The 25,780-nt window shown below is 38.5% G+C and overlaps 1 protein-coding gene and 1 long non-coding RNA gene across 4 annotated transcripts in view; one reads left to right on the top strand and one right to left on the bottom strand.

Moving 5' to 3' along the window:
• Positions 1-8,852, bottom strand: part of LOC309970665 — a 51,645-nt gene extending 42,793 nt beyond the window's left edge. For all 3 annotated transcript variants that reach the window (XR_014326693.1, XR_014326694.1, XR_014326695.1), the window contains exon 1: positions 8,608-8,852. This is a non-coding gene — a long non-coding RNA (uncharacterized lncRNA). The remainder of the gene's footprint in view (positions 1-8,607) is intronic.
• Positions 8,853-14,367: 5,515 nt separating this feature from the next.
• Positions 14,368-25,780, top strand: part of HORMAD2 (HORMA domain containing 2) — a gene marked incomplete at its 3' end in the record, with an annotated part of 67,823 nt that continues 56,410 nt past the window's right edge. The window contains 6 exon segments of the mRNA XM_082852902.1: positions 14,368-14,731; positions 18,673-18,814; positions 20,713-20,776; positions 21,308-21,344; positions 24,187-24,207; positions 25,158-25,184. Coding sequence (XP_082709028.1) covers positions 14,681-14,731; positions 18,673-18,814; positions 20,713-20,776; positions 21,308-21,344; positions 24,187-24,207; positions 25,158-25,184 — 342 coding nt within the window. The 5' untranslated portion in view covers positions 14,368-14,680.

The following is a 25,780-nucleotide window of genomic DNA, read 5'->3' as shown; positions in this document are numbered from 1 at the left end:
TTATTCAACATAGTATTGGAAGTCCTAGCCACATGATTAGACAAGAAAAAGAAATAAAATGAATCTAAATTGGAAAGTAAGAAGTACAACTGTCACTGTTTGCAGATGACATGATACTATACATAGAAAATCCTAAAGACACCAGCAAAAAACTACTAGAGCTCATCAATGAATTTGGTAAAGTTGCAGGATACAAAATTAATATACAGAAATCTGTTGCATTGCTATACACTAACAATGAATGATCAGAAAAGGAAATTAAGAAAAGAATCCCAGGACTTCTCTGGTGGCGCAGAGGTTAAGAATCCGCCTGCCAATTTAGGGGACACAGGTTCGATCCCTGGTCCGGGAAGATCCCACATGCCGCAGGGCAACTAAGCCCATGCACCACAACTACTGAGCCTGCACTCTAGAGCCCACGAGTCACTACTACTGAGCCCGTGCACCACAACTACTGAAGCCCATGCACCCTAGAGCCCACATGTCACAACTACTGAGCCCACGTGCTGCAACTACCGAAGCCCATGCACCCAGAGCCCATGCTCTACAATAAGAGAAGCCACAGCAGTGAGAAGCCTCTGCACAGCAACAAAGAGTAGCCCCTGCTTGCCGCAACTAGAGAAAGCCTGCGTGCAGCAACGAAGACCCAACACAGCCAAAAATAAATAAAGTTTTTGTAAAAATTTAAAAAAAAAGAATCCCATTTGCCATGGCATTAAAAAGAATAAAATATCTAGGAATAAAATACCTAGGAATAAATCTAACTAAGGAGGTAAAAGACCTGTACTTGGAAAATTATAAGACTGATGAAAGAAACTGAAGATGACACAAACAGATGGAAAGATATAACATGTTCATGGGGGGCTTCCCTGGTGGCGCAGCGGTTGAGAGTCCGCCTGCCGATGCAGGGGATATGGGTTCATGCCCCGGTCCGGGAAGATCCCACATGCCGTGGAGCGGCTAGGCCCGTGAGCCATGGCCGCTGAGCCTGCGCGTCTGGAGCCTGTGCTCTGCAACGGGAGAGGCCACAACAGTGAGAGGCCCACGTACCGCAAAAAAAAAAAAAATTAAACATAACGTGTTCATGGAGTGGAAGAATTAGTATCATTAAAATGACCATAGTACCCAAGGCAATCTACAGACTCAGTGCAATCCCTATCAAAATACCAATGGCATTTTTCACAGAACTAGAACAAACAATTCTAAAATTTGTATGGAAACACAAAGACCCTGAATAGCCAAAGCAATCTTGAGAAAGAACAGAGCTGGAGGTATCACAGTCCCTGACCTCAGACTATACTACAAAGCTACAGTAATCAAAATAGTATGGTACTAGCACAAAAACAAACATATAGATCAATGGAACAGAACAGAGCCCAGAAATAAACTCACACACTTCTGGTCAATTAATCTATGACAAAGGAGGCAAGAATATACAATGAGAAAAAAACAGTCTCTTCAGTAAGTGGTACTGGGAAAACTGTACAGCTACATGTAAAAGAATGAAATTAGAACATTTTCTCATACCATATAGAAAAATAAACTCAAAATGGATTAAAGACCTAAACATAAGACCTGAAACCATAAAACTCCTAAAAGCAAACATAGGCAGAACACTCTTTGACATAATTTGTAGCACCATTTTTTTTTGGATCTGTTTCCTAAGGCAAAGGAAACAAAAGCAAAAATAAGCAAATGGGACTTAATTAAACTTAAAAGCTTTTGCTCAGCAAAGGAAACCAAAGACAAAACAAAAAGACAACCTACTGAATAGGAGAAAATATTTGCAAATGACATGACCAATAATAAGTTAATATCCAAAATATATAAACAGCCCATACAACTCAATTAAAAAAAAACCCTGATTAAAACATGGGCAAAAGACTTGAATAGACATTTTCCCAAAGAAGACAGACAGGTGAACAACAGGCACATGAAAAGACGTTCAACATCACTAATCAGAGAAATGCAAATCAAAGTCACAATGAGATATTGCCTCACACCTATCAGAAAGGCTATGATCAAAAAGACCACAGGTAACAGATGTTGGCAAGGATATGGAGAAAAGGGAACCCTTGTACACTCTTGGTGGGAATGTAAATTGGTGCAGCCACTATAGAAAACAGTTTAGAACAGTATAAAGGTCCCTTGAAAAACTAAAAATAGAACTATCATGTGATCTAGCAATTCCATTCCTGGGTATATATCTGAAGAAAACGAAAACACTAATTCAAAAAGATAAATGCGGGCTTCCCTGGTAGCGCAGGGGTTGAGAGTCCGCCTGCCGATGCAGGGGACACGGGTTCGTGCCCCGGTCCGGGAAGATCCCACATGCCGCAGAGCGGCTGGGCCCGTGAGCCATGGCCGCTGAGCCTGTGCGTCCGGAGCCTGTGCTCCGCAATGGGAGAGGCCACAACAGTGAGAGGCCCGCGTACTGCTAAAAAAAAAAAAAACAAAAAAAAACACCAAAAGATAAATGCACCCCAGTGTTCATAGCAGCATTGTTTACAATAGCCAAGACATGGAAGCAACCTAAGTGTCCATCAACAGATGAATGGATAAAGAAGATGTGATACACACACATATACACATAATACTACTGGAATACTACTCAGCATAAAAAGGAATAAAATTTTGCCCTTTGTAACAACATGTATGGGCCTGAATAGTATTACGCTTAGTGAAATAAGTCAGAGAAAGACAAATATATGTTAGCACTCATATATGGAATCTAAAAAATAAAACAAACAAATGAATATAACAAAATAGAAAAAGACTCACAGATATAGAGAACTAGTGGTTACCAGAGGGGAGAGACAAGGAGGGAGGGGCAACATAGGGGTAGGAGATTAAGAGGTACAAACTACTATATACAAAATAAACTACAAGGACATATTGTACAGCACTGGGAATACAGCCAATATTTTATAATAATTAAACTGAGTATAATCTAAAACTCTGAATCACTATGTTGTACACCTGAAACTAATATAATACTGTAAATCAACTATACCTCAATAAAAAGAAAAAAGAGGATGTTTTTCTGTATGTACACTATACCTGAATAAAAAGTTAACACACAGGAACTTCCCAGTGGTCCACTGGGTAAGACTTTGTGCTCCCAATGCAGGGGACCCAGGTTCGATCCCTGGTTGGGGAACTAGATCCCGCAGCATGCATGCCACAACTAAGAGCCCGCATGCCACAACGAAGATCCATCCCATCCCACAAGCCGCAACTAAGACCTGGCGCAGCCAAAATAAATATAAATAAATATTTTAAAAAGTTAACACACAGATAATGGTTTCAAATTAGATAAATGGAAAAAAAATATTATCAACAGAAATAGGAAGTTTTCAATGCATCTTTTCAAAGATCAATCCATTATGCATAATTTGAACGTATCCCAGTTAATTGCTTGGGTATTTGGGATTCTTCCAATAACATATGTGCATTCACTCAATGTGTTTATTGAGTAAGTCTTATGCCTAGTCACTCTTCAACAAATAAAGGTTGGTGGGGGGTATATCCACAGGTTATTGATGAGGTCATACTTTAAATTCTCCCAATGCCTCTAACTACAGTAAATCTTCTGTGCTATGCACTAACATGACTGAGGCTAACATAGCCCCTGGCACATTTGAGAATATGACTTTCAAAGAAATCTGGCTTTCTGGTATAGCTTTCCTAGGTGTAAGTTATAGCAAACCTCTAAGTGATGTCTTCTTGCAATTCTTTCTCCCTTTCATTTTTAAAGCTATGTTGGTAATTTCTGTGTAATGTCTCACTTTCCAGTTGTTTAACCTTTCTCTTGGCAGGAGGGAATTGGGTTTTGTTTGTTTAATGAGGAGAGTTGTTAGAAACGCCTGCCTCAGATGTCTTGTATCGTTACATTCAGTTCATGCTAAGATCATAAGTATTCTGAATCTTAAATTAGGCACCGTCTCAGTCAGAGGTTAGTACTTACACATTTATCATTAGGTTAGTATAAACTAAAGGAAGGGGAAGAAAAGCCCCTCATGGGGCTGAGGTTGGACTATGTTCTCATAGGAGTTCTAAACCATTTTTGGTAACTGTCATTTTCCAAGCATCAAAATGTGTAGAAAGTAAAGGGCCTCAAAATATGGGCTGTCAGTAGTGTGGCAAATTTTGAACATCACCTCATCTCAGATCTCTGTACAGAGGTACCAAGTTGCAATCACAGAAAGGCAGTTTAAAAACTACTTCATTTGAAATCTTTTCTATTAAATGATAAACATTAAGAGGAATAACATAATCTTACATGTCAACAAAACATCACAGTCAGCAGAAAACGCAACTAAGCCAAATAGAACATTTCTATAATGTTTGAGCATTCAATATCTTCCTTGACATTATTTTTTAGTCGGGGCACTCAAGCAGGCAGCAGCCTGTCACTTACAGCCTCTGTCATTTCCCGTTCCAATTCGTTAAACCCTAGCCTTTCCCCAGAAACACACAATCCACATGGAGATTCTTCTGCCAGTCAGAAAAGATCAATTCAAAGGATGCAGAAATTGATATGCAACTCTTGAGTGGGCATGAACGCCATAATAAACTGCTACCTACGCATGGAATTATATTTTCTAGGTTGACAGTGTATGGGCAGAAGCAGCAGGAGCATATGTTTAGATTTTATAGTCGGCACTTATCTCCTATTGACTGGCTTCTCTTTGGCTGCCAAAAAATAGATCAAATTCAGAAGCTAAAGCCAAGTTGTCAATTCTTTATCTTTGCCTTTCTCTCTAAAAACTACCTAAATTAGTAAGGCAGCATAGACAATTTACACACAGAGGCTTGATTAAAAACTTCAATCATTTGCCTCTCTTTCCTTCCCTGTAATACTTAAAATTCTAGGATTTCAAATTCATAAACGCTTCTATAAACACCACTGATCCAAAAAAAAAAAATCACATGGCTACTGTATAATGTATGTCCCAATGAAAATAACACCCTAACGCAGAAATGAGTGGGCTCAAAATAATGTACCTGGAGCTCTCCTCTTAACCATGAGTGAGGCACCTGGGATTGCAAAGGCAACATTTGGCTTTCAGAAGCTTGTTGCTGACAAGAGTGGAAAGAAAGGATCTTACATCTTCTTTTCTTTCCTAATTCTAAAGCGGTGAGCAAAATGTCTGCTTTTATTGGTTTGAAGTGGCCTAAACCACTGCCAAAAAATGTGCCAAGGAAATTATATATACACATTCTCCTCCTAAAATGCCACCTCCTTTGTGAAGCTGTCTTGATTCCCCATTCACAATGCATACCTTCCTTCTCTACACTCTATCATAATTTATACCTCCATTAATATTTGCAAATTATTTTCTATGTGAGTAATGTGTTTACAGGTCTCCCTCTCTTACTAAACTGTAAACTTCCACAGCTCAGGGACCAAGTCATTATCTCTCTGGTCCCCACAAGGCCAAGCAGAGTGCTTTATAAATGGTAGGTGCAAAATAAATGTTTGATGAATGAATAAATACGGTGGTGTCAGCTTTATGATGACTAGAAGTTTTGATGATGTTAAGAGTAGTTGCTCCCCAAACCTCAATCTCTTTTCTCTGTATTTGGTATCATGATTATGTGCACTGAAGAGAGAGAAAGATTTAGAGATGTCTTCCTGAGAATACATTTTATATTTGATATGTCTATTTTGATAACCCTCGAGTAAACCATCTTTTGGAAAAGATTTCCAGGGTTAAACGGAATTCAATGGGGGAAAGTTTCAATGAGTCAGACAAAAGCTATCTCTACTTCCTGTGAGGCAGTGTGCTGTCACACACCTCAGAAAAAAAAGTGCAAAATTGTAAAAGCTGAGAGCATGACTCCACAAGACTCTATTAACCAGGTGCTACCTATATAAAATGATCAAGAAGAGGAAAGAAGGAACCCTGAATGGTCTTTAGTTCTCAAAAAGCAAGGGTGTAACTAGAAACTAATGAGTGACAACTGTTTCAGGTACACAGCGTAAAAAGGAAACACACGTGTCTAAAGAGAAAAAGGTCAACTTTAGGCAATGAAAAGTCATCTCAAAAAAGATCCTCCCCCCACCCCCACTCCCCACATTTTCATCTGTTTCACATGTTATTTTACTACTGGATACAGGATTTGGCAAAACTAACAACTGGTTATTTGGAAATTTCTAAACAATGATCACTTTCTCCTACAATGTACATTTTTCCATTCCAAAACAAACAAGATACTTTGTTTTGACAGGGACAATTTCCAATTGCTTAGCACTGAAACGCATAAAAGAAAATGGAAAATTGTTTGAATACCATATAGCACTTTTGAGTTTATTAGGCCATTATCCCCAGGGCTGGATTTAATCAAAAGATGAAGAATACAAACTCAAAAGCTTTTAGTTGACAAGAAGTCAGTTTTGGAACTTCCCTGGTGGCGCAGTGGTTAAGAATCAGCCTGCCAAAGCAGGGGACACGGGTTCGAGCCCTGGTCCGGGAACATCCCACAGGCCACGGAGCAACTCAGCCTGTGCGCCACAACTACTGAAGCCCGCGCACCTAGAGCCCATGCTCCTCAAATGAAGCCACCTCTTCCTTACGGTGTGCAGGCTTCTCTGTAAGAGAAGTCACCGCAATGAGAAGCCTGCACACCGCAACGAAGAGTAGCCCCCGCTCACCACAACTAGAGAAAGCCCATGCTCAGCAACGAAGACCCAAAGCAGCCAAAAAAAAAAAAAAAAGTCTTGGGCTTGGGATTTTTGTGTTTGAGCTGTAAGTCAGGTTCACAGAAAAGTAATCAGAAACTAGACTGGCTGGAGATAAGAAAGAGCCTTGAAATGAGAGGTGTGATACCATGGGTTCCACCTGTGACTTGGCCTCTCAACAAGCCTGGGGACCTTGAGCAAATTACCTAAACTCTTATCTGTGAAGTTCTTTGATAATTTCTAAAGCCCCTTTTAGCATGATCAATTTTTAATTGTCTAATATTTTTCCTTAAGTCATCAATTAGTTCATTCAACAATATGAATACCTTCAATGAACATAGTAAAGGACAGTTTCTGCCCTCAAAGAGTGGATAAGTCAGTGGGAAAAGTGAAGGCTTCACCCGCAGTTCCTAGGAGCTCATTCATCCATTTTAGTTCTAAACAAAGGTCACAGGGGAGCCCAGAAGGGAATGTGGATGGAAAGGAGTAGGAGAAACCCCACAGAAACTCTTGGGAGGAAGAGAGGGTAATTTATTGTCTCAGTCCACCAAGTTTATTGATTACTGTGCTGGGCACTGGGGATCCTGGGGTGACCTGAAGAGATCAGGCCTCTAATGAAGCTTACTTGCATTCTAGGTGGTGAAGAAAGAAAAACAGGTTAACAAATAAATGAAATCCAGATTGTGATTAGTTCTAGGAAGAAAACAGAGTGATAATAAGAGAGAATAACTCTGTGTGTGTGTGCATGCGGTGTGGTAGGGGGGTGGACTTCAACATAGGGAAGGCCCTTTGGAGATGGTAGTGGTTAGCTGACTGGGACCTCAAGTGAGCACAGCCAGCACACAGGGGCTAGTGGTTCAGCTCGAGGGAAGCAAGAAAATGCCGAGGCTGGAAAGGGCTGGAGCAGACAGATCATCTGCATGGTTGTTTTAAAGAGCAGTTACTTCTGGAAAGTACAGAATTAAAGCAGTACAGATGACCCTTGAACAACACCGGTTTGAATTGCACGGGTCCACCTACACGTGGATTGTTTTCAATAAATACTACAGTAATGCTACACAATCCACAGCTGGTTTAAATCTTGGATGCCGAACCTCAGATAAGGAGGGCCGGCTACAAATTTACAGGCAGATGTTTGACTGTGCAGACTGCCAGCACCCCCAACCCCCCAGTTGTTCAAGGGTCAGCTGTAGTTCTTGACTAAGGGCCATTTTGTCCCCCAGGGGGCATTTGACAACGTCTGGAGACATTTTGGGTTGTCAAATGATTTGAGGTGGGGAGGGTACTACTACTGAGATTGAGAAAACCTGCACTAAAGGAATTTACTGCCCGAAGTTTGGTTTTAGTCATTAGGTTATAAACTCATGTTTTTACAAACTTGAATCTTTTTTTTGTTTTCCTTTACTGTGGAAACAAAGTAAAAACAGGTTTCAAGTGACCCACTGCTTCATCCACTCTCTCAGGAAACCCCACTGCAGAGGTTCCAGGGGCTCCACAAACCGCTGAGAAGCCCCACAAGATACTAGATGTGTAGCTGAACCCGTTGGAAAGGGACCTGCGGAGACCCACACCCAACTGCTCACTGGGGTTGCCTCTGCGCAGGGGACCAGGTTAGGAGGCAGTGTAAGAGGAGCACATATTCGTGTTTTATTTCCATAATAACCAATGAATATTAAAAATAATGCAAAGTGGGGGTCCATACAGGGAAGAAGTGGAGAGATGCCCTCCCGCGGGCGAAACCTCTGTCCTCCGGGCCTCTACCGCCCTTCTGCGTTGACCCGGTCCCTCCAGGCTCTAGCCTCCCCTCCCACACCCCACACCCCCCACCCCCGGCGGGCCCTTGGCCCGCATTAACCCCACGGCCCCGCAGGCTCTAACCCAGGCCCCTCTGGGCCCGCGAAGTCCTCCCCGCCCCCCCTCACCTCGGCGGGCAGGCGTCTCCTCAGGGAGGCTGGCAGCAGGCTGTCCTCGACGTAAGGGTTGCCCAGGCGGAGCAGCCCCGAGCCGAAGGCCCCGTCGGGGTCCGTGTGCGGCGCCTCGAGCTCGGTGCGGGTCCCTCAGGCCCGGGAGCGCCCGGCGAACCCTCGGAAGGGCGGGAAACGCCGGAGGAGAGCCTTGGAGCCGGAGGCCTGACGCCAGGTGAGCAGGGAACCACCTCCTCACGGGCGCCAGGAGACCAGGCGTGGAGGGCGGGGCTCGCTGGGGGCGCGTTAGCCGTCGCTCGCCTCTTTTTGCATATTCATGAGACCGAGCGAGGCGGGCCGATCAGTCGAGCAGAAGTAATGAATTATTCATGACGCGTCTCGCCCCGCCCAGGAAGGTCTCGTTGCTTATTCATAAGCCCGAGGGAGAGTTTGAGCCGGAAAAGGCCGTTGAGTCCCTCTCACTGGGAGGTGTCGACCCTCTGAGGTGAGGGCTGTCCAGATGCGAGGCATACGGAGAAAAACGGCGCTTGAGCGTCGTTAGTTCTCTTAGAGTTTTGGGGGTTTTTTTTCCTCTTAGGTTATTTTTTTCCCTTTACGTTTCTTTTTCCTCGAGGCTTTAAGTTTGATTTGAAAGTATTTCTGTGAGGCCCGAAGTATTCTGAGGAGTAGCGGGAAGGCCGGGGCTGAGGGGAAGGACAAAGAGGAACCCCTAGGTAGCATTCCCCACCCCCCTCCCCAAAGCTTGATGATGAAAAATTTCACATTTACTGGGGGTGGGGGAAGTGGGGTGCGGGGGTGGAGAGAATTGTACTGGGAACACTCACATTCCCACTATCAAGGTAGCTTTTAAATTGAAATGGTGGTGGAAAAGAAGGAATCAGTCCAGGTGAGGACGCAGCAGCGGGCAGTCGGCAGCCAAGCTCTTATTCCGGCCGACACCTGCGTGTTGCAACCAGTCGGGTCGGGAGCTTTGTGGGGGAGGGCTGTCTATCTTCTAGGTCAGGTTTTCTCCAGCCATTGAGGTGTTCTGTGAGAATCAATGGCTGGCGCACACCAAGAGGTGTGAGTCCCCACGGGATGACCTCAGCTCCTCTTTTGCCTTATCCAGGATTTGCCGTTTAATCTCATGGACTTTAGTTCCCCAAACAGTGCAGGGGAGAGAGTGTCTTGAAACTCAAGATTAACCAATCACCGAAATGTGTTCAATTGTGCAGAGCACTGGACTCGGTGTGCAGTACATCATGTTACTTGGCTGATGAAAATGAAGAAAAAGTACAGTTCTTGCCCATAAAGGAGTTTTAAACTGATTAGGATAATAATCTAATTTCTCCCCCATTGGGCCATAAATCTCTTGAGGTAGGAACAGTATTTTACATCTTTGTAAGCCTACACGAAGACTAGCACGTGGTAGTCGCCCAGTAAATGTTGAATAGAATGAATAATTGAAGTAGCCTGAAGAAGATATTAAAAAACCAAAAGAGCATGAATAAATACCCAGTTAATATAGTGGAAACCATTTACTCTGAGTGAGCACAGAGTAGAGGAATTAACAGGACCAAATGGGATTTGTTAAAATGGAGAATAATAATTTATGGGAGCAAACTCTGTGAAACCTCTGAGTCACAGGGTGACCTTTAGCAAACCATGTTCCCTTACTGGACTTCACTTTCCTCTTCTTTGTACTGATAGTTTTATATTGTACATTTAAATCTATGATCCATTTTGAATTAATATTTATATATGGTGTCAGATTTAGGTTGAAGGTTTTCAGGGTTTTTTGGTCTATGGATGTCCTGTTGTTCCAGCACTGTTTGTTAAAAAGACTATCCTTCCTCCACTGAATTGACTTTTCTTTAAAATGAAAGGATTGGATTAGTTTTAGAGGATGTCTCCTCCCCCTTCCAACTCTGATTTAAGCCCATTTATGCTGACAGGTACTTCCTTTGAGTAAAGCCATCTCCTTCATACCATACACATGTATGGAAGGTCATCTAGCTGCATTTTAGAATCTAGCTGTTGGACATTATACATTTGATAGAAAAGGGATTTTCTTGTTTTAAAAAAATGGTTTTGGAAGATTGGGAAAGATGGGTGAAAAGTATTAGGAAATCAACTATTATTGTCTTTGGGCAAATGTAATGAAACTTTTTTGTGTGTGTCACTCAGAATGCCACCTACACCCCCCCCCCCCAGAAAAAAAGTGGCTTAGGCCTTCAGAAACTAAACAACAGCTGGTTAATTTTTATCTGAATCTTGGATTCACACATAAAAGGGTAAAAGAGTAATTGTGCCACCATTTTAAATAGGGCAATTGTGATGTAGGTCAAGAAGTAAGCCCAGAGTGAGTCTTATCTGAGAAAACACAGAAATTTTGTTTTTCTCAAGATCATAATCCTTGTCACAGAGTAGACATATCAAGCATAAGAGTGAATGTATTGATGCCCTGTGAAGTTTCAGATGTTTGTGGATCCAATATACAAGCAAATATATAAGTCAAAGACATTTGGAAGTTAAAGTTCTGTTCTTAAAACCCATAGTTATGAAATATCTCTTAAGTTTTAGATAATGAGTCAGAACAAGGTGATAAAAAAATATCAGAGTAATTCTCTGAGAGTACATGATCTGTAGAGTCATACCTCCTGGGGCTGTCAGCTTGTGAGCTTTCAAAATTAAGCAGAGTTTGTACTTGAATAGGAGACCTCCACAAAACACCTGCTCAAAGGGAAAAAGACAGTAGCAACAGAATAGTTAGAGGTTGAAAGGAGCCTGGCTATTTAAAATAATTATTTAGATCTTTTTTGCCTTCCTGAAGCCAGTTTATTTCAGGACACCAAAAAGAGACCCTACCATGTTTAGAAATAAGCAAGCAAGCCCAACAACTAAGAAGGTGCTGGTAATGCAGTATTTTAGATGGAATGAAAGCAAGGGGAATTTCATTACGCAGAGTCATTGTAGAAAAACCCCTAAATTGTGAGTCAAATTTTCTTGATTTTTATTCTCAGTTCTGATTGACCTTGAGTAAGTCAATTGACTTCTCTGGACCTTGATTTTCTCATCTAGAAAATTAGATGTTTGGACTAGATGACATTTAAAGTTCCTTCTACTTCTAAAATTCTGTAATTCTATTCTAGACCCTTACTTTTTCCTTGTTCATGTAGTACTTCTCTATTGATTCAGCAGATATTTTTTGAGCACCTACCTACTTTATTCCAGTACTGTCATGGTGCTAAGGATTCAAGAATGAGCTAAACTAGACACAAAAGTTTATATATGATTCCATTTATATCAAATGTCTGGAATAAGCAAATCCATAGAGATGAAAAGTAGATTAATGGTTGCAAGGAGTCAGGCGAGGGGAAAATGAGGTGTGATTGCTAGTGGGTATGGAGTTTCTTTTAACGTAATGAAAATCTTCTGAAATTAGATGGTAGTGATGGTTGCAAAACTTCATGAATATACTTAAACCTACTGAATTGTACCTTAAAAAAAAACTTAAAAATATAGAATGAACTAGGCAGATACAACTTTGCCCTCACATAATCTCACAGCAGGGTGGGGTGGATACATAAATGCAATGATATCGAATATATTACAATGGGCACATAACCCAGACTTGGTGGTGAACCAGGGAATAATTCCTCGAGAAACTTATACTAAGCCATGTCTAGAAGATGAGTAGGAATTGGAAAGGGAGGAGGATGTTTCAGGCAGAAGGAACATTACAAAAGCCTGAAAGCTAGAGAGAATATAGGTTAATTAAAGTAGATAAGAATAGCTGATGCATAAAAGTGTAAGGGAAAATGGTTACAGATGTGGCTAAAGAGGCATGAGCCAGATCTTGAGGCTATGGTAAGGAGTTTGGATTTCATCCTGAGGACAGTGGGGAGCCACTGAAGTATTTCAGGTGAGGAAGTTACATAGTCAAGTTTGTACTCTAAAAAGAATACTCTGGCTGCAATACAAAGAACAGACTGGAGAAGGGTAAGACCAGTGACAGGCAGACTGGTGGTTGAAGAAATCCAGTCAAAAGATGAGGCTGATCTGATCTGAAGCATAGATGACAACAATGTGTATAAAGTGAGGAGTGGACACTTGAGAAAGGAGAATGGATGTGGGAATGAGGGAGGGAACAGGGTTGAGTCATAGTTTTTAGGCTTGAGCATCTAGGTATTTGATGTTGTCATTCACTTAGCTAAGGTACAGACATAGGTTTCGGGCAAAAGAATTCACGCTTGGGTATGCTGGGAACATCAAATTGGAACTGGCTCATAGAGGTATAGATCTGCAACTCCCCAGTGAAACCTAGGTTGGGGGAATACATCTAAGAGTTGTTAGAATAGAAATATAATTGAAACAAGAAAGTATTTGTTCATCCAGGGAGTGTGTTTAGAAGTTAAAAAAAGAAAAAAAAAGCTCCTAGGACAGAGCCCTTGAAGAACACCAAAAGCTAAGAAAGGGTCAGGTTACACTCAGAAATGAAGTCAACAAAAGGTACCTTGGAATCATTAAGGACCAAAGGACTATTAGGTGGTTTCAGCCTCATGTAAAATCTTGTAAAAGAGTGTCCCCTAGTGCTGCTCTGAAGAAATAATTTGAGAGAAATTATTACCTGTTTATAATCTCTATCACCACCTTGTGGCAGTGTCCTTAAATAATTCTGCCCTCTTTTATTTGCAAAATCTTCCAGAATCTTGCATTAATTTGTACACAAAAACAAGTCACAGGCTATCCTGAGTGATCCAGAATGGAATTTCTTTAAGTGGGTTATCTACAGATATTTTGGTCAGAACTCCATAAAACCTTGACAAGAAACTACAATATAAATTAAGTCCTTTGAAAAGAAAAAGGGAAATTTACTTCTTTTTTATGTTAGTGAAGCAACAGAATTGAAAACTATGTATTTTAAATATTAATACTTTTTATTGTGGCAAAATGTACGTTACATAAAATTCATCATCTCAGCCATTCTTAAGTGTATAATTCAGTGGCACTAAGTGCATTCACAGTGTTGTACAACCATCACCACTACCCATTTCTAAAAATTTTTCATCATCCAGAACAGAAACTCTGTACTCATTGAACTCCCCATTCTTTCTACCTTCCAGCCCCTGGTGACTTCTATTCTATTCTCTGTTGCTATGAATTTGACTACTTTAGGTATCTCTACCTCATATAAGTGGAATCGTGCAATATGTGTCCTTTTGTGTCTGGTTTATTTCACTTAACATAATGTTTTCAAGTTTATCCATGTTGCAACATGTATCAGAATTTCATTCCTTTCTAAGGCTGAATAATATTCCATTGTATATACCACATTTTAAAAATCCATTCAACTGTTGTTGGACATTTGGGTTGTTTCCACCTTTTGGCTATTGTAAATAATATTGCTGTGAACGTTGGTGTGTAATCTGTTTGAATTCCTCCTTTCAATTCTTTTGAGTTTAGACCTAGAAGTGGAATTGCTGGGTAATATGGTAAATCTATTGAACTTTTTGAAGAACTGTCATACTGTTTTCCACAGCAGCTGCACCATTTTACATTCCTACCAGCAGTGTACAAGGATTCTGATTTTTCACATCTTCACCTCCACTTGTTATTTTCCACTTTTTTGAATAGCCATCCTAATGAGTATGAAGTGTAAACTTTAACTTTTGAGTTTACTTTGAAAATCAGTTACACATGAAGTTAATTCAAGAAGTATTTTTGAGCCCCTGTTATATAGAGAGCACTGTTACACTCTGAGGGAATAACAAGGATGAGTAAAATATACTGTTGAATCTTTAGGGGATTTACAATTTATTTTTCCCCTCCAAATGTATTTGGGAACAAGTAAGTCAACTTAAATTTTTATCGGGTGGTTGGAAAAACTAATCCAGAGATCTTACTTTATAGAAAATTGGTAGTGGAGATAAAAATGTTTATTAAACTAATTTTCAAAAGAATACAATCAAATGCTAATTATATAGTTCTTCGGAAAATTCACAATAAGGATTACATTAGGCAAGGTCTCTAATTTTTTTTTTTTTTTACAGGTTAGACTTGTTAAAAGAATCCTTGATAGATTGCTATAATGGCCACTGCTCAGCTCTCTCATTCTATCAGAATTCACAAGGCACCTAAGGTATTTATTAAGAATTAAAAGAAAATCAATGACTATTTAGTGAGTTAGTTCAAAATCATGACTTTAATCTTTGGTGTTTTTTTAAACAGCAGTTTTATCAGTTAATCGGCACATAATATTCTGGCAGAGTATGTCTACATTTTAACTGGCTAATGGACTGAGGATGTTCAGGAAATCAGAATAGATTTCTACAAAGTAACTTATTGGGTGCTTGTTTCATGTTTATATATTTAGACTTTGTAGAGGAAAAGAAATCAGAAACAAAAAAAAGATGTTTAAAGAGAATGGCTCTTTGTTAGACATTCACTTCCTGACACAATTAGGACACTTCTAATGCACACTATGATGTAATTATAATAACTGGAGGAGAGAGCACTTAGAGAAACTAGGATCCTGGGACCATGGGGAAGCATGCCAGGGCCAGGCAACCTTGCTGGGTTCACCTGGGCAAATTTATCTTGTCCCATGACATTCATTAATGAACATTCATTGATTCATTGAGAGCTTAATATTATATAATATATATGTAATGCTGTGTTATTCTCTGAGAGAATTTTAAAAAAAGAATCTTCACATTCTAGAAGTTTATAATCTGGTTAGGGAAATAAGATTTACAGGAGGTAAGTCAATATACAAAGCAGTATATGCATTAAATATATGTGAAAAGAGTAAAGCAATACAATTATAGGAATTCAGAGATTTTATATAGACTGGAATGGTTTGTATATTCCTCACGAAGGAGATAGGACTTAAGGTGGACCTTAATTAATGAAAAGGATTAGGAGAGAGGAGAGAGAAGAGAATTCCATGAGGAAAAACTAGCATATGCCTTGGCTCAGAGTAAGAAATGAGCATGGCATGTTTCAGAGAGTAACAAAGAATCCATCCTTACTGTAGTGGAGTGTCATCATGTTGGACAGAAGTAGGAAATAAAATTGAATAGGAACTTGGGGACAAATTAATGTGGATCTTAAAAGCCAGGCTAAGGAATTTATGCTTTATTCTGTAATCAATGGAAAGTCAGTGGTTTCACCAGGACAGTGAGTAAAATAATGTTTTAGGAATATTAAGCTGTAGCAGAGGCAGGGAAGATTGAAGTTGAAAGAGAATTAGGGCAGAGAGAAAGCAGTCATCTTTCTGGCTCAAATTCAATATACTCACCAAGCCAACTTCTGATCTCATTGCGTTTCCACTTAGGAAACCCTTCCTGGGGTGAAAATGCTGAGCTGGGTATATGAATTGCAATCAGCTTGGCAGTTATTTTTCTCACTGTAAATTAACAAATTGACCTTTTGATATAAACAGATCTTTGTAGTTTGAACTGCATGAGCTACTTCTCCCAGTAAATTTTAAGTGACTGTATGATTTTGCTATTTAATACTTAAAACAACAATAATAATAACTATAGAAGCTAACATTTATTCAGCACTTACCATGTGCTGGGCACTGTGCCAAGGGCTTTATATTATTATTTCACTTAAACCTTGAAATAAGGGGAAAACTGAAGCTCAGAGAAGTAAAGTAACTTGCCGTAGGTCATGTAGCTTGACAGCTGAGCTGTCAAACATTACTTATATCATTAGCACAATTTCTTATTAAAATAATTTATAATAGTGTTTTCTATTATCAAGCCACAGTATTTTCATGTATTAGACATTTATAAAAACGTGAATGATAACCCTTAAAGTATTAGATCAACTGAGCTGAGAAAAAAATCCCTGGAGTATAGAAAAGTAACAATTCTAGAGGCCTTTTCCAATCATTGATCTTCATTATTACAAATGGCCTTTTAGATTCTATATTTAAAGTAACCATCTTTATATTTTTAGGTTATTTAATTTTACAAGTGGTTATTACTCAAGTATTGCCTCTAAATTTTGGCATGTTTTCAATAAGTTATTATACATGTATGCCATGCCGGCTATTACCCAATTACCCCCAAAGAACCTTAATTTCTCAGGATCTATGGGTACCAAAAGCAATTTTCTGTAAAATTTTACACACATACACATACACACACATGCATATTACATATTCTCCTTCAACGCTAATCTTTCCTACTTCTGCTATAGCTTAATATTCGTAAAACAATTATTCTACTCACCTAATCAAACCTGCTGCTTTTCCACTGGTAACAGAATAAAGCATAAATTCCTTAGCCTGACTTTTTTTTTTTTTTTTTTTTGCGGTACACGGGCCTCTCACTGCTGTGGCCTCTCCCGTTACGGAGCACAGGCTCCGGACGCACAGGCTCAGCGGCCATGGCTCACGGGTCCAGCCGCTCCGCGGCATGTGGGATCTTCCCGGACCAGAGCACGAACCCATGTCCCCTGCATCGGCAGGTGGACTCTCAACCACTGCGCCACCAGGAAAGCCCTTAGCCTGACTTTTAAGATCCATAATAATTTGTCCCCAAAGTTCCTATCATACATGCAAGAATAATTTTATGTATCTTTTTAACAACTGAATATAATATGGTTTGACAAAATGATGAACTGATAATTCATTTTCGCTATGTAGTGTACCAAAGAGGAAGCAAGCTTACATTGCAAAATCATGTCTAGAATGTCCTGAAGACATTCTAGAACCAGATATAGATAAAGATTTTAGGGCGTTCTCTTTCATCTAAATGCATATTTGTGGGTACTACCTGCCTCTAAGTAACAGAATTATTAAAACTTCAACAGTTGAAACTGTGCAGTATAGTAAAAAAGACCTCTGAATTTGAATGAGGTAATCAGAGATTTACCATTCTGACTTCTAATATCATAGATTAGTTTCACCTGCTTTTGTACTTTATATAAATGAAATCATACTTTAGTACTCAATTGTATCAGGTTTCTTGCACTCAGCTTTATCTGTGAGAGTCACTTATACTGCAGAACTTTTGCTTAAGCAAAGCACAAAGATGTGGAAATACATGGTAGTAGAATAGTAGATGAATAGTAGTTCCACATGGCTAGGGAGTAGGGTGCATAGGAGGGGATAAGGGAGGAGGGGCAGAAGGGAGGGGTGGGAGATGAGACAGGAAAGCTAGGCAAAGATAAGATTTTGACAGTTCTCAAACGCTACACTTGAACTCTATCCTGTATGAACACTGGGAGTGTCATGATAAGATTTGTATTCTTTAAAGTTAATAATGTTGGCAGTATGAAGGACAGATTGAATGAAAGGAACTGTTAGCAGGGAGGTCAGAGGCAACTACAGTAATAAAGGGGAGAAGTGACCATGTCCTGAGCCAAGGCAGTGGCAGTGAGAAGAGAAAGGAGAAAACAGATTTGAGAACTCTCCTAGAGAGGATTAATAGGACTTTGTGATTGGATATGGGGAATGGAGGAGAGAGAGAAGCCGAAGATGACTGTACTTCTAGCTTGGATGATTGGAGTGGATGCTGATCCATTTGTCTGAGAATGAAACTTGGGATCAGGTTTCAGTCAGGGTGATAGAGATAAACTGAGTTTGAGTATGTTATGGCAACTGAGAGAGAGGAGAGTGTAGGCAAAAGTGTTAAGCACTGCAGAGGAGTTTACATAGTACGAGGACCAAGATGAGGTCAATGATAGGATGTACTTGGTGACTTTGGAGAGAATAGTATAGAACAGAGCGGGTGGAAGACAGATTGCAGTGGGTTCTGAGGAGTGTATGAAAGGGAAAATTATATAACCATAGTAAAACTCCCCATTTTGCTTAAATCCATGGGTCATTGTAAAATAAATTATGTCAGTCTTGAATTACTTGGATAACCGTCTCTGCCTTTCTTCTTTGCCTTGCCAGTGAAGATCTAATCTGACGCAATATTCAAAGCCCAGTTTCCTTTTGATTATCTATAAAGGTATCAGATTTGAGGTCTTGAAAAATCTTTCCATTTTACTTGTGATAATGGCATGATGGGCTGAATATATTAAAGAATACTAATCTTTTTCATTTTCCCCCCCTCCCAGCAAACAGTTTTCCCATGTCAAATAACTAAGGAGCATGAGTCATTGATAATGGTGAAGAAACTTTTTGCTACTTCTATCTCATGTGTAACATATCTAAGGGGCCTGTTTCCAGAGAGCTCTTACGAAGAAAGCCATTTGGATGGTAAAGTTTAACTAAATGGTTACTTTGGCTGGTGGAGCCCTTTTCCTCTATTTGGCAGGAGTGAAACTTTACTTTCTCACAGAGTGTGCTAATTCCAAGTCATGGGTTCTTTAAGATCAATTTGCTAATTCATTTTCCATTTTAATTTCACTATGTTTAGTGGTTTTACTTATAGGAACCATTAGTTCCTGGCTAATACCAAATCACGGAATGAAGAGAAAAGAAATATGTATGGACAAGCCCAGTAATTCTAAACTGTACCTACAAAAGCAGCAACCAGATCGAAATCTACTTGGGGGCTGTACATTTGCACTATTTTGTGTCTCAACTGAATTTTTTTCTTTGAGGTAGACTTTGGCCTTGAGGAATTTTAATTGAGAAGTTTAATTCTTTCTGTTAACATATACAGATATGTGGAAAATATGCATACCCATGCCAAACCCATTTATTGATTAACATGGATATGTAGACAATTATTATTCTAATCAGCTCTGGTTTTTTCTTAATTTTCTGTCTTTTCTACTTTTCTTCCTTTTATTTCTTATGTCCTTAAACTCATGATCTTATTTCCTTGTATTACAAGCTGTTTCTGTCTCCTTTCCTTCTCTTGTATTAAAAAGAATGTACCTAGGACTCTTCAATTTTTCAAAAATCTTTTTGTTTAAAAAGATGGATTATGATAACAATTCAGAAAATTTTGCTGATTTGTCATGAAAGTGGGAAAGTATCATTTGGAAAATAAATATAGAGGGCTACAAGTTTCCTTGTAAGATGTTATTTTTCAAAATCTAACTTTACTTTAAATTTCTCACATCTGTATTTAATGATATACTTAGGCCTCATTCCAATTTAATTTTCTTAAACATTTGATTCTCTACATGAGCATCAATGAAATGCATGTGTGCTATAAACACAAAGGCATTATATTTGCAACTGTGACAGCCTCATTTGTGTTATGTCCTCTTTTGGTCTATAGGATATAAATCTGTAATAGTGAAAATGTTTATATGTAGCATATAGTTGCAGTTTCTCCTCTTGTTTGGAATATAGAATTGGAAAAAGACATATTTGGAGTAATTAAGCGCCTACTGTGTGCCAATCACTAACCTGTGCATGGAGGGCAATACCATTGTTTATAGCTTTATTTTTTGTGACAGTTTTAATGGAAGTTATATATCTCCCTCCCAGTGTTTGTACTTAAAGTAGCATATATCATAAAAATGCCCAGTACTCCTAAGTTGCTCTCTTTTTGGCAATCTCTAAATGTTATACCAATATGGAATAATTTTCATATCTCTCAATAGCAATAGAGGTAACATCAATTTTAGGATAGGAAAACAATCTGAAAAGGTGAAGTGATTTATATAAAGTCATACATGAATCAGTAATTGATTTTAGACTGATCTAAACCAAAACTTTTAATGTGATTTTCTTATTCTTCCTTCCTATAGTAAGGTAATCGAATTTCAGATGGAAATTAATATTTGAGAATAATCCATGGAAACATTTTTCATCCTTTTTTTCTTTCATTGAGAGAGAGAGAAATACCAGAGAAGTGATTTGAGACTGAGGTGTACGTTTTAAATTGGTTGATGGAGATGGTCTCAGTACTACCTTATGATAACTTAGAATTCAGCAGAAGCAAAGAAGTGACACAAATTGATTTTGCAACCAAATCAGTTGTGCTACATTGTAGAAGGGAAGACTGCTAATCTATAATAAAAATGGGAACTAAGTCAATTATCAACATAGGATTTATTTTTAAATTAGATATTTTGTGATTCAAAATGTTTTTATAAGCTATAAACTAAGTAAGTTATAAAAATAAAATCATGAAAGGAAATACCCTTATTTAGTATGGACAATTTTAGTGCAACAGACTGTTTCTATTTTTGTAGACCTCAGTTTAAAAATCCTCCGAGAAGATAAAAAATGTCCTGGGTCACTGCATATTATCAGGTGGTAAGTAATTGAAATTCCACCAAAGTTGAACAACATTATTTTTATCATAGCTGAAATTACCCATAAGACTTTATTTGGTAAGATCATTTCCTTAAAACTATTGCCTTCTTCCTTTCTTTCTTTTTATCTTCTTTTTTTTTAATTTCCTAGAAATGTGTAACAATTATTCAATATTATTTTAAGATACTGATTTAGTTTTGTTTTTGAAGAAAGTGGACTTTATATAAGAAAGAAAAATATCAATCAAAATTTGATTACTCATCATATGCATGTCAGTGTCCTAAACATTATGGGAGGCCAAAAGAAAAATAAGATGTGATTCCCTACCTCAAAATTGCTTACATATTATTTATAAAGTACTATCAACATATTAAAAGATATAGGAATTTCTAAAAAATGATTAAATGGGAAAGGTGAAATGGTTATCAATTTAATGTATTTCAAAGCAAGAAACAAATCAGTTTTGTACTTGGGATTCTTTCTGGCTTTGCATCTGGTCCAAATTGACACCAAACATTTATTTCTTGACAGGATTCGAGGTTGTTTTGATGCTTTGGAAAAGAGATACGTAAGAATGTTTTTAAATTTACACCAGGATCAAAGACTCATCCTTTATCCCTTTAAAAGAAAAATTTAGCCTTTATTTTGTTGTTGTGTTTTAACAGTATACCAGTTCCTACATTTGCATTCATGAACCAGTTTCTTTTTATTTTGTGTCTTTGTTGTCCTGTTGATGTCTCATTTACATCAATTAGAAATGAAACCCTCATTTTTCTCTTTTACATACTCATATCTTTTTGACCACAGAATTTCCTCTGAAGTCACTGGAAGAGATCCACAGGATGTGGGAAAGGGCAGACAAGAATCTGGCATTTAGCACATTGAACATGTTCAAAATAGTGGCGATTCAATTTGCAGATATGAAAGGAAAAAATGGACTTGAATAATCGGTTTTTATTCTATGTTAGTTATTTTGTTAGCTATGTTTGGCACATGTATATAACCTGTTCCCTCAAAATAGCTAGTATTGTAGCTTGAATTTTTTTAAATGCAGCTTGAATTTTAAGTGCATTAGATTTTTCTTGCTGCCCAAGACAGCTATGAAGCATGTAAAAATTAGAGGCTCTAGTCCTAGTTGAAGAGATAATATATAAATGAACTTTCCACCACTGCTTTCTCCTTTCCCCATCTCTGTCTTCTTTTTACTTCTCAATTCCTATTCCTTTAAAAAACCTTAAGGTGAGTAAGCCTTACATTGGATTATTTAGTTGCACTGATATATTTCCTTTTTCATTGAATAGTTATTACTTATGATTTATTCAACACTGACTGGGGGGTTGAGGGATACAAAGATAAAACAGATATGAGATTGTGCACACAAAGAGCTTATAGTCCATGGCAGAAGATAGATGACATCATATGCACGGCTGATGATCAGCTATTGCACACTGGCATAGCTGTACCTGTTGTTAAAATGTTGAAGTACTCTATATCCAGTGGTAAATGGTTGCTTCTCTGAGATCCCAAATGACTCCCACCATGTCCGCCCCTTCACCCCACCAGTGTCTCTTCTGGGATGTCCCTAGACTGTTCCACAATCTAGCAACTAAAGGGTTGACACCTGGCCCAGGGGGGAGCTTCCAGGAACCCAGCACCAGGGCTAAGTTGGCATCTTTTCTGATTGGTCAGTACCTGTGCCATGTTGGGCTGTTAAATTTTGATTTTTTCATATCAGTTTGATATTTCATTAGAAAGTGATGCATACCAAAGGCAAGATACTGATCATGTGCAAAGGAAGTATGGAAAAGGAGGGGTTATATCCAGTGAGGGACATGAGGGAAATCTTTGGGAGAAAATGACTTTGAAGGCCCTTAGTATTTAGACAGGTTGAGAGGGGAAGAAGGTCCTCACCAGTACACCGAACAGCACTCATTCATTCTCCTTTGTCCATTCATTTAGCGACATTTCTTGAGTGCCCATCTTTGAGGGGCAGTGAAATATAGTTAAGAGCTCAAGGTTTAGAAGAAGTAAGTCTGAAGTGAATCCTAGTTCTGCCACTTAATACCTGTGTGATCTTGGCACATAACCTACCTCTTGGTAACTTAGCTTCTTCACAATAATAATAGAACGAACTTCTTAGGGTTGTTTGAGAATTAAATGAGTTAATAATCTAAAGCAGTAGTTTTCAAACATTAGCTTGCATCAGAATCACCTGGAGGGCCTGTTAAAACACACATTGCCAGGTTCCACCCCAAAATTTCTGGTGTAAGAATTTTCATTTCAGACAAATTCCAAGTGATGCTGAGACTGCTGGTCTAGGGACCATACTTTCCAAGGCATCACTCTCACCATTGCTCACCATGTTCAAGCACACAAGCATTCGAGAACATGCCAAGTGCCTTTTACCCTTGTACATATTGTTACTTTTGCCTGCAAAATTTTCTTCCCTACCCCACACCCTTTATCTGGCTAATTCCAATTTATCCTTCAGGTCCCAGCCTAAATATTTACTTCCACGGGGAGGCCTTCCCTGACAACCACCACCCCCCCGCCACCCCTCTCCCAGCCTAGACTGTCCATCTGTTTAATGGTCACAAGCACTCAGTGCTGCTACTTCATAGCAATTAACACAATTGTAATGATGTACCTATCTGTGTGCTTTTTTTGTTCTCTCCTGCTGGTCTGGATGTTCCCTGAGATCAGGGGCCATTTCTATTTTTGAATGAATGAATGAACTATTAATTAAATAATTAATATAAATTAGAGTTTTACTGTGTAGTCTGAAAATCAATTGTATGCAGTAACCAAAACGGCCACACGGTGTCACTAAAGTTTTAGTCTTTTGGGTGAAATAGGTGAATAATTTGATACAAAATTATGGTCCTGAAATTTTCTCATTTGTATCCTAGTTTTTAATAGGCTTGCTTATATCTCTATCTCTGTATCTATATATTCCATTATTCTTCCAAGCAGAATCTGTTTATAGTAATGTAGTTGTAGGGAGGGCAGAGATTTTGTAGACTTATATCAGACTTAAAATTTTTTATTTTAGATTACTTTCAAAACACAAACTGTTTTAGAGATGCTTATGGCATAATTAACTTTTAGTAATAATGAATTATTTTGTATATCTTTTGCCTCCCAAACTAGAATGTAACTTATAGAGACTAAGGATAGTTATCATCTTTTTTTTTTTCCATCTCTCCCCTCCCCAGCAGAACCTTGGGTATGTAATAGAGACTCACATGAATGGATGAATAATTAGTATCCATTTCTCTGACCTTCTGAATAGTATTTTTTTCCTACCCAGATCTTTTAATTTGAAAGTCATATTTTAATTAGACTTTATTGAAAATAATAATAATATAGGTTCAAGTGTATAGTAACAATAGTTTTCTTTTCTCTTGAAGCTACACATGGCAGTACTTACAGTAAGTGCACATTTAAAGACCAAGCCTCTGTCTCTGCTTCATTGTCTTTTGGCAAGTGAAATAGTAAAACAGTACTCTCCCCCATCCTCCCTGAATTTCATTGTCTGTCCTATGCATTTTGGAAGGAAAAAAAAAACTCTATCAGAAGTTTTAATAAAAGATCACAATCTACATATTTCTTTGGCATATTATAATACATGAGGAAATATATAGGCTATACTATCTGCTTCATCTATTGGCTATTAGAATTTCATTTTCTGAGTTAATTTACAGACTCAAAGCTCTTTGTTTTTGAAGTTTTACAGACTTTTTTGAAGCTTTGTATACTTCCTGGTATATAACGGTATATGTAGTTAAGAATAGAAGGAAAATGAGAAGATACTATTTTTTTTTTTTTTTTTTTTTTTTGCGGTACGCGGGCCTCTCACCGCCGCGGCCTCCCCCGTTGCGGAACACAGGCTCCGGACGCACAGGCTCAGCGGCCATGGCTCACGGGCCTAGCCGCCCTGCGGCATGTGGGATCCTCCCCGACCGGGACACGAACCCGTGTCCCTTGCATCGGCAGGTGGACTCTCAACCACTGCACCACCAGGGAAGCCTGAAAAGATACTATTGAGAGTCTTAGATATATGAGTTATTTTAAAATTTTTAAACCATAACAAATTACTGTGACTGTAGTGCAGTCGCAGTAATCATAAATATCTGGTTATCAATTTCCTTATAATCAGGGTTCACAGAATGCTCTAAAGACTCTCTATGTTCACAAAATAAGAGCTTATTCTATCTCTAGCTTGAAATATATATCTCAAGATACATATATATATATATATATATATATATTTCAGTACTCAATTAATATAGCACAAATTGAACTCTTCACAGAGAAAATGTATTCTGTGGGGAGTAATCGAGTTTCAGAAATTAAATGCTGTTTATTTTTCCTTAAATAGCTTTACACAAATCCGAAGGAACCTGAGGTAAGAACACATAAAGAGATGGGCAGTATATTATATTTAAATATGTTTACCTGAGTTGAGGCCATAAATTATATCACTAGACTACCATATGAACAAAGTAACTTGTAGTGAGCTTTTTCAGTGTGTTTTATTATAAATGTCACCAATTCTTTATTATGAGATTTAAAAAACTACCTAAGGGTATTGGGAAAAAAACATTGAGTAGAACTGAGCGTATTCCCTAACACGTTAACAGTAAGAATCTGTATGAAAACTACCTTTTATTTTTATTTTAAATGATGCTGAATCCTTTCTATTTCTGACCTTTGTGGCATAATGCTAAACTTTTTTTTTTATGGCTAACTTAATTCTCTCCCTTCTGACATTTTCATAGATTTTTAAAGCTTTACCTCTTTACTTCTCTCTCTAAATTTCTCCCCTCTGCTTATTGAATCCTACTCATCCTCAACACCAACTTATGTTTAAAGCTTTCATGAAAGCCTCTTTGGCTGTTTTGTTCACACTAATTTCTCCTTTCTCTAAATTCCTTTCTCCAGCAGGACCTCACAATTTAACACTCTTAATTAATTCATAAAGATTACTTTATCTCCCTAACC

This window comes from Leucopleurus acutus, assembly GCF_964270905.1.
Source record: "Leucopleurus acutus genome assembly, chromosome: 13".
In the NCBI taxonomy this organism is placed as follows: Eukaryota; Metazoa; Chordata; class Mammalia; order Artiodactyla; family Delphinidae; genus Leucopleurus; species Leucopleurus acutus.
This window is presented reverse-complemented; position numbering and strand designations above follow the sequence as displayed.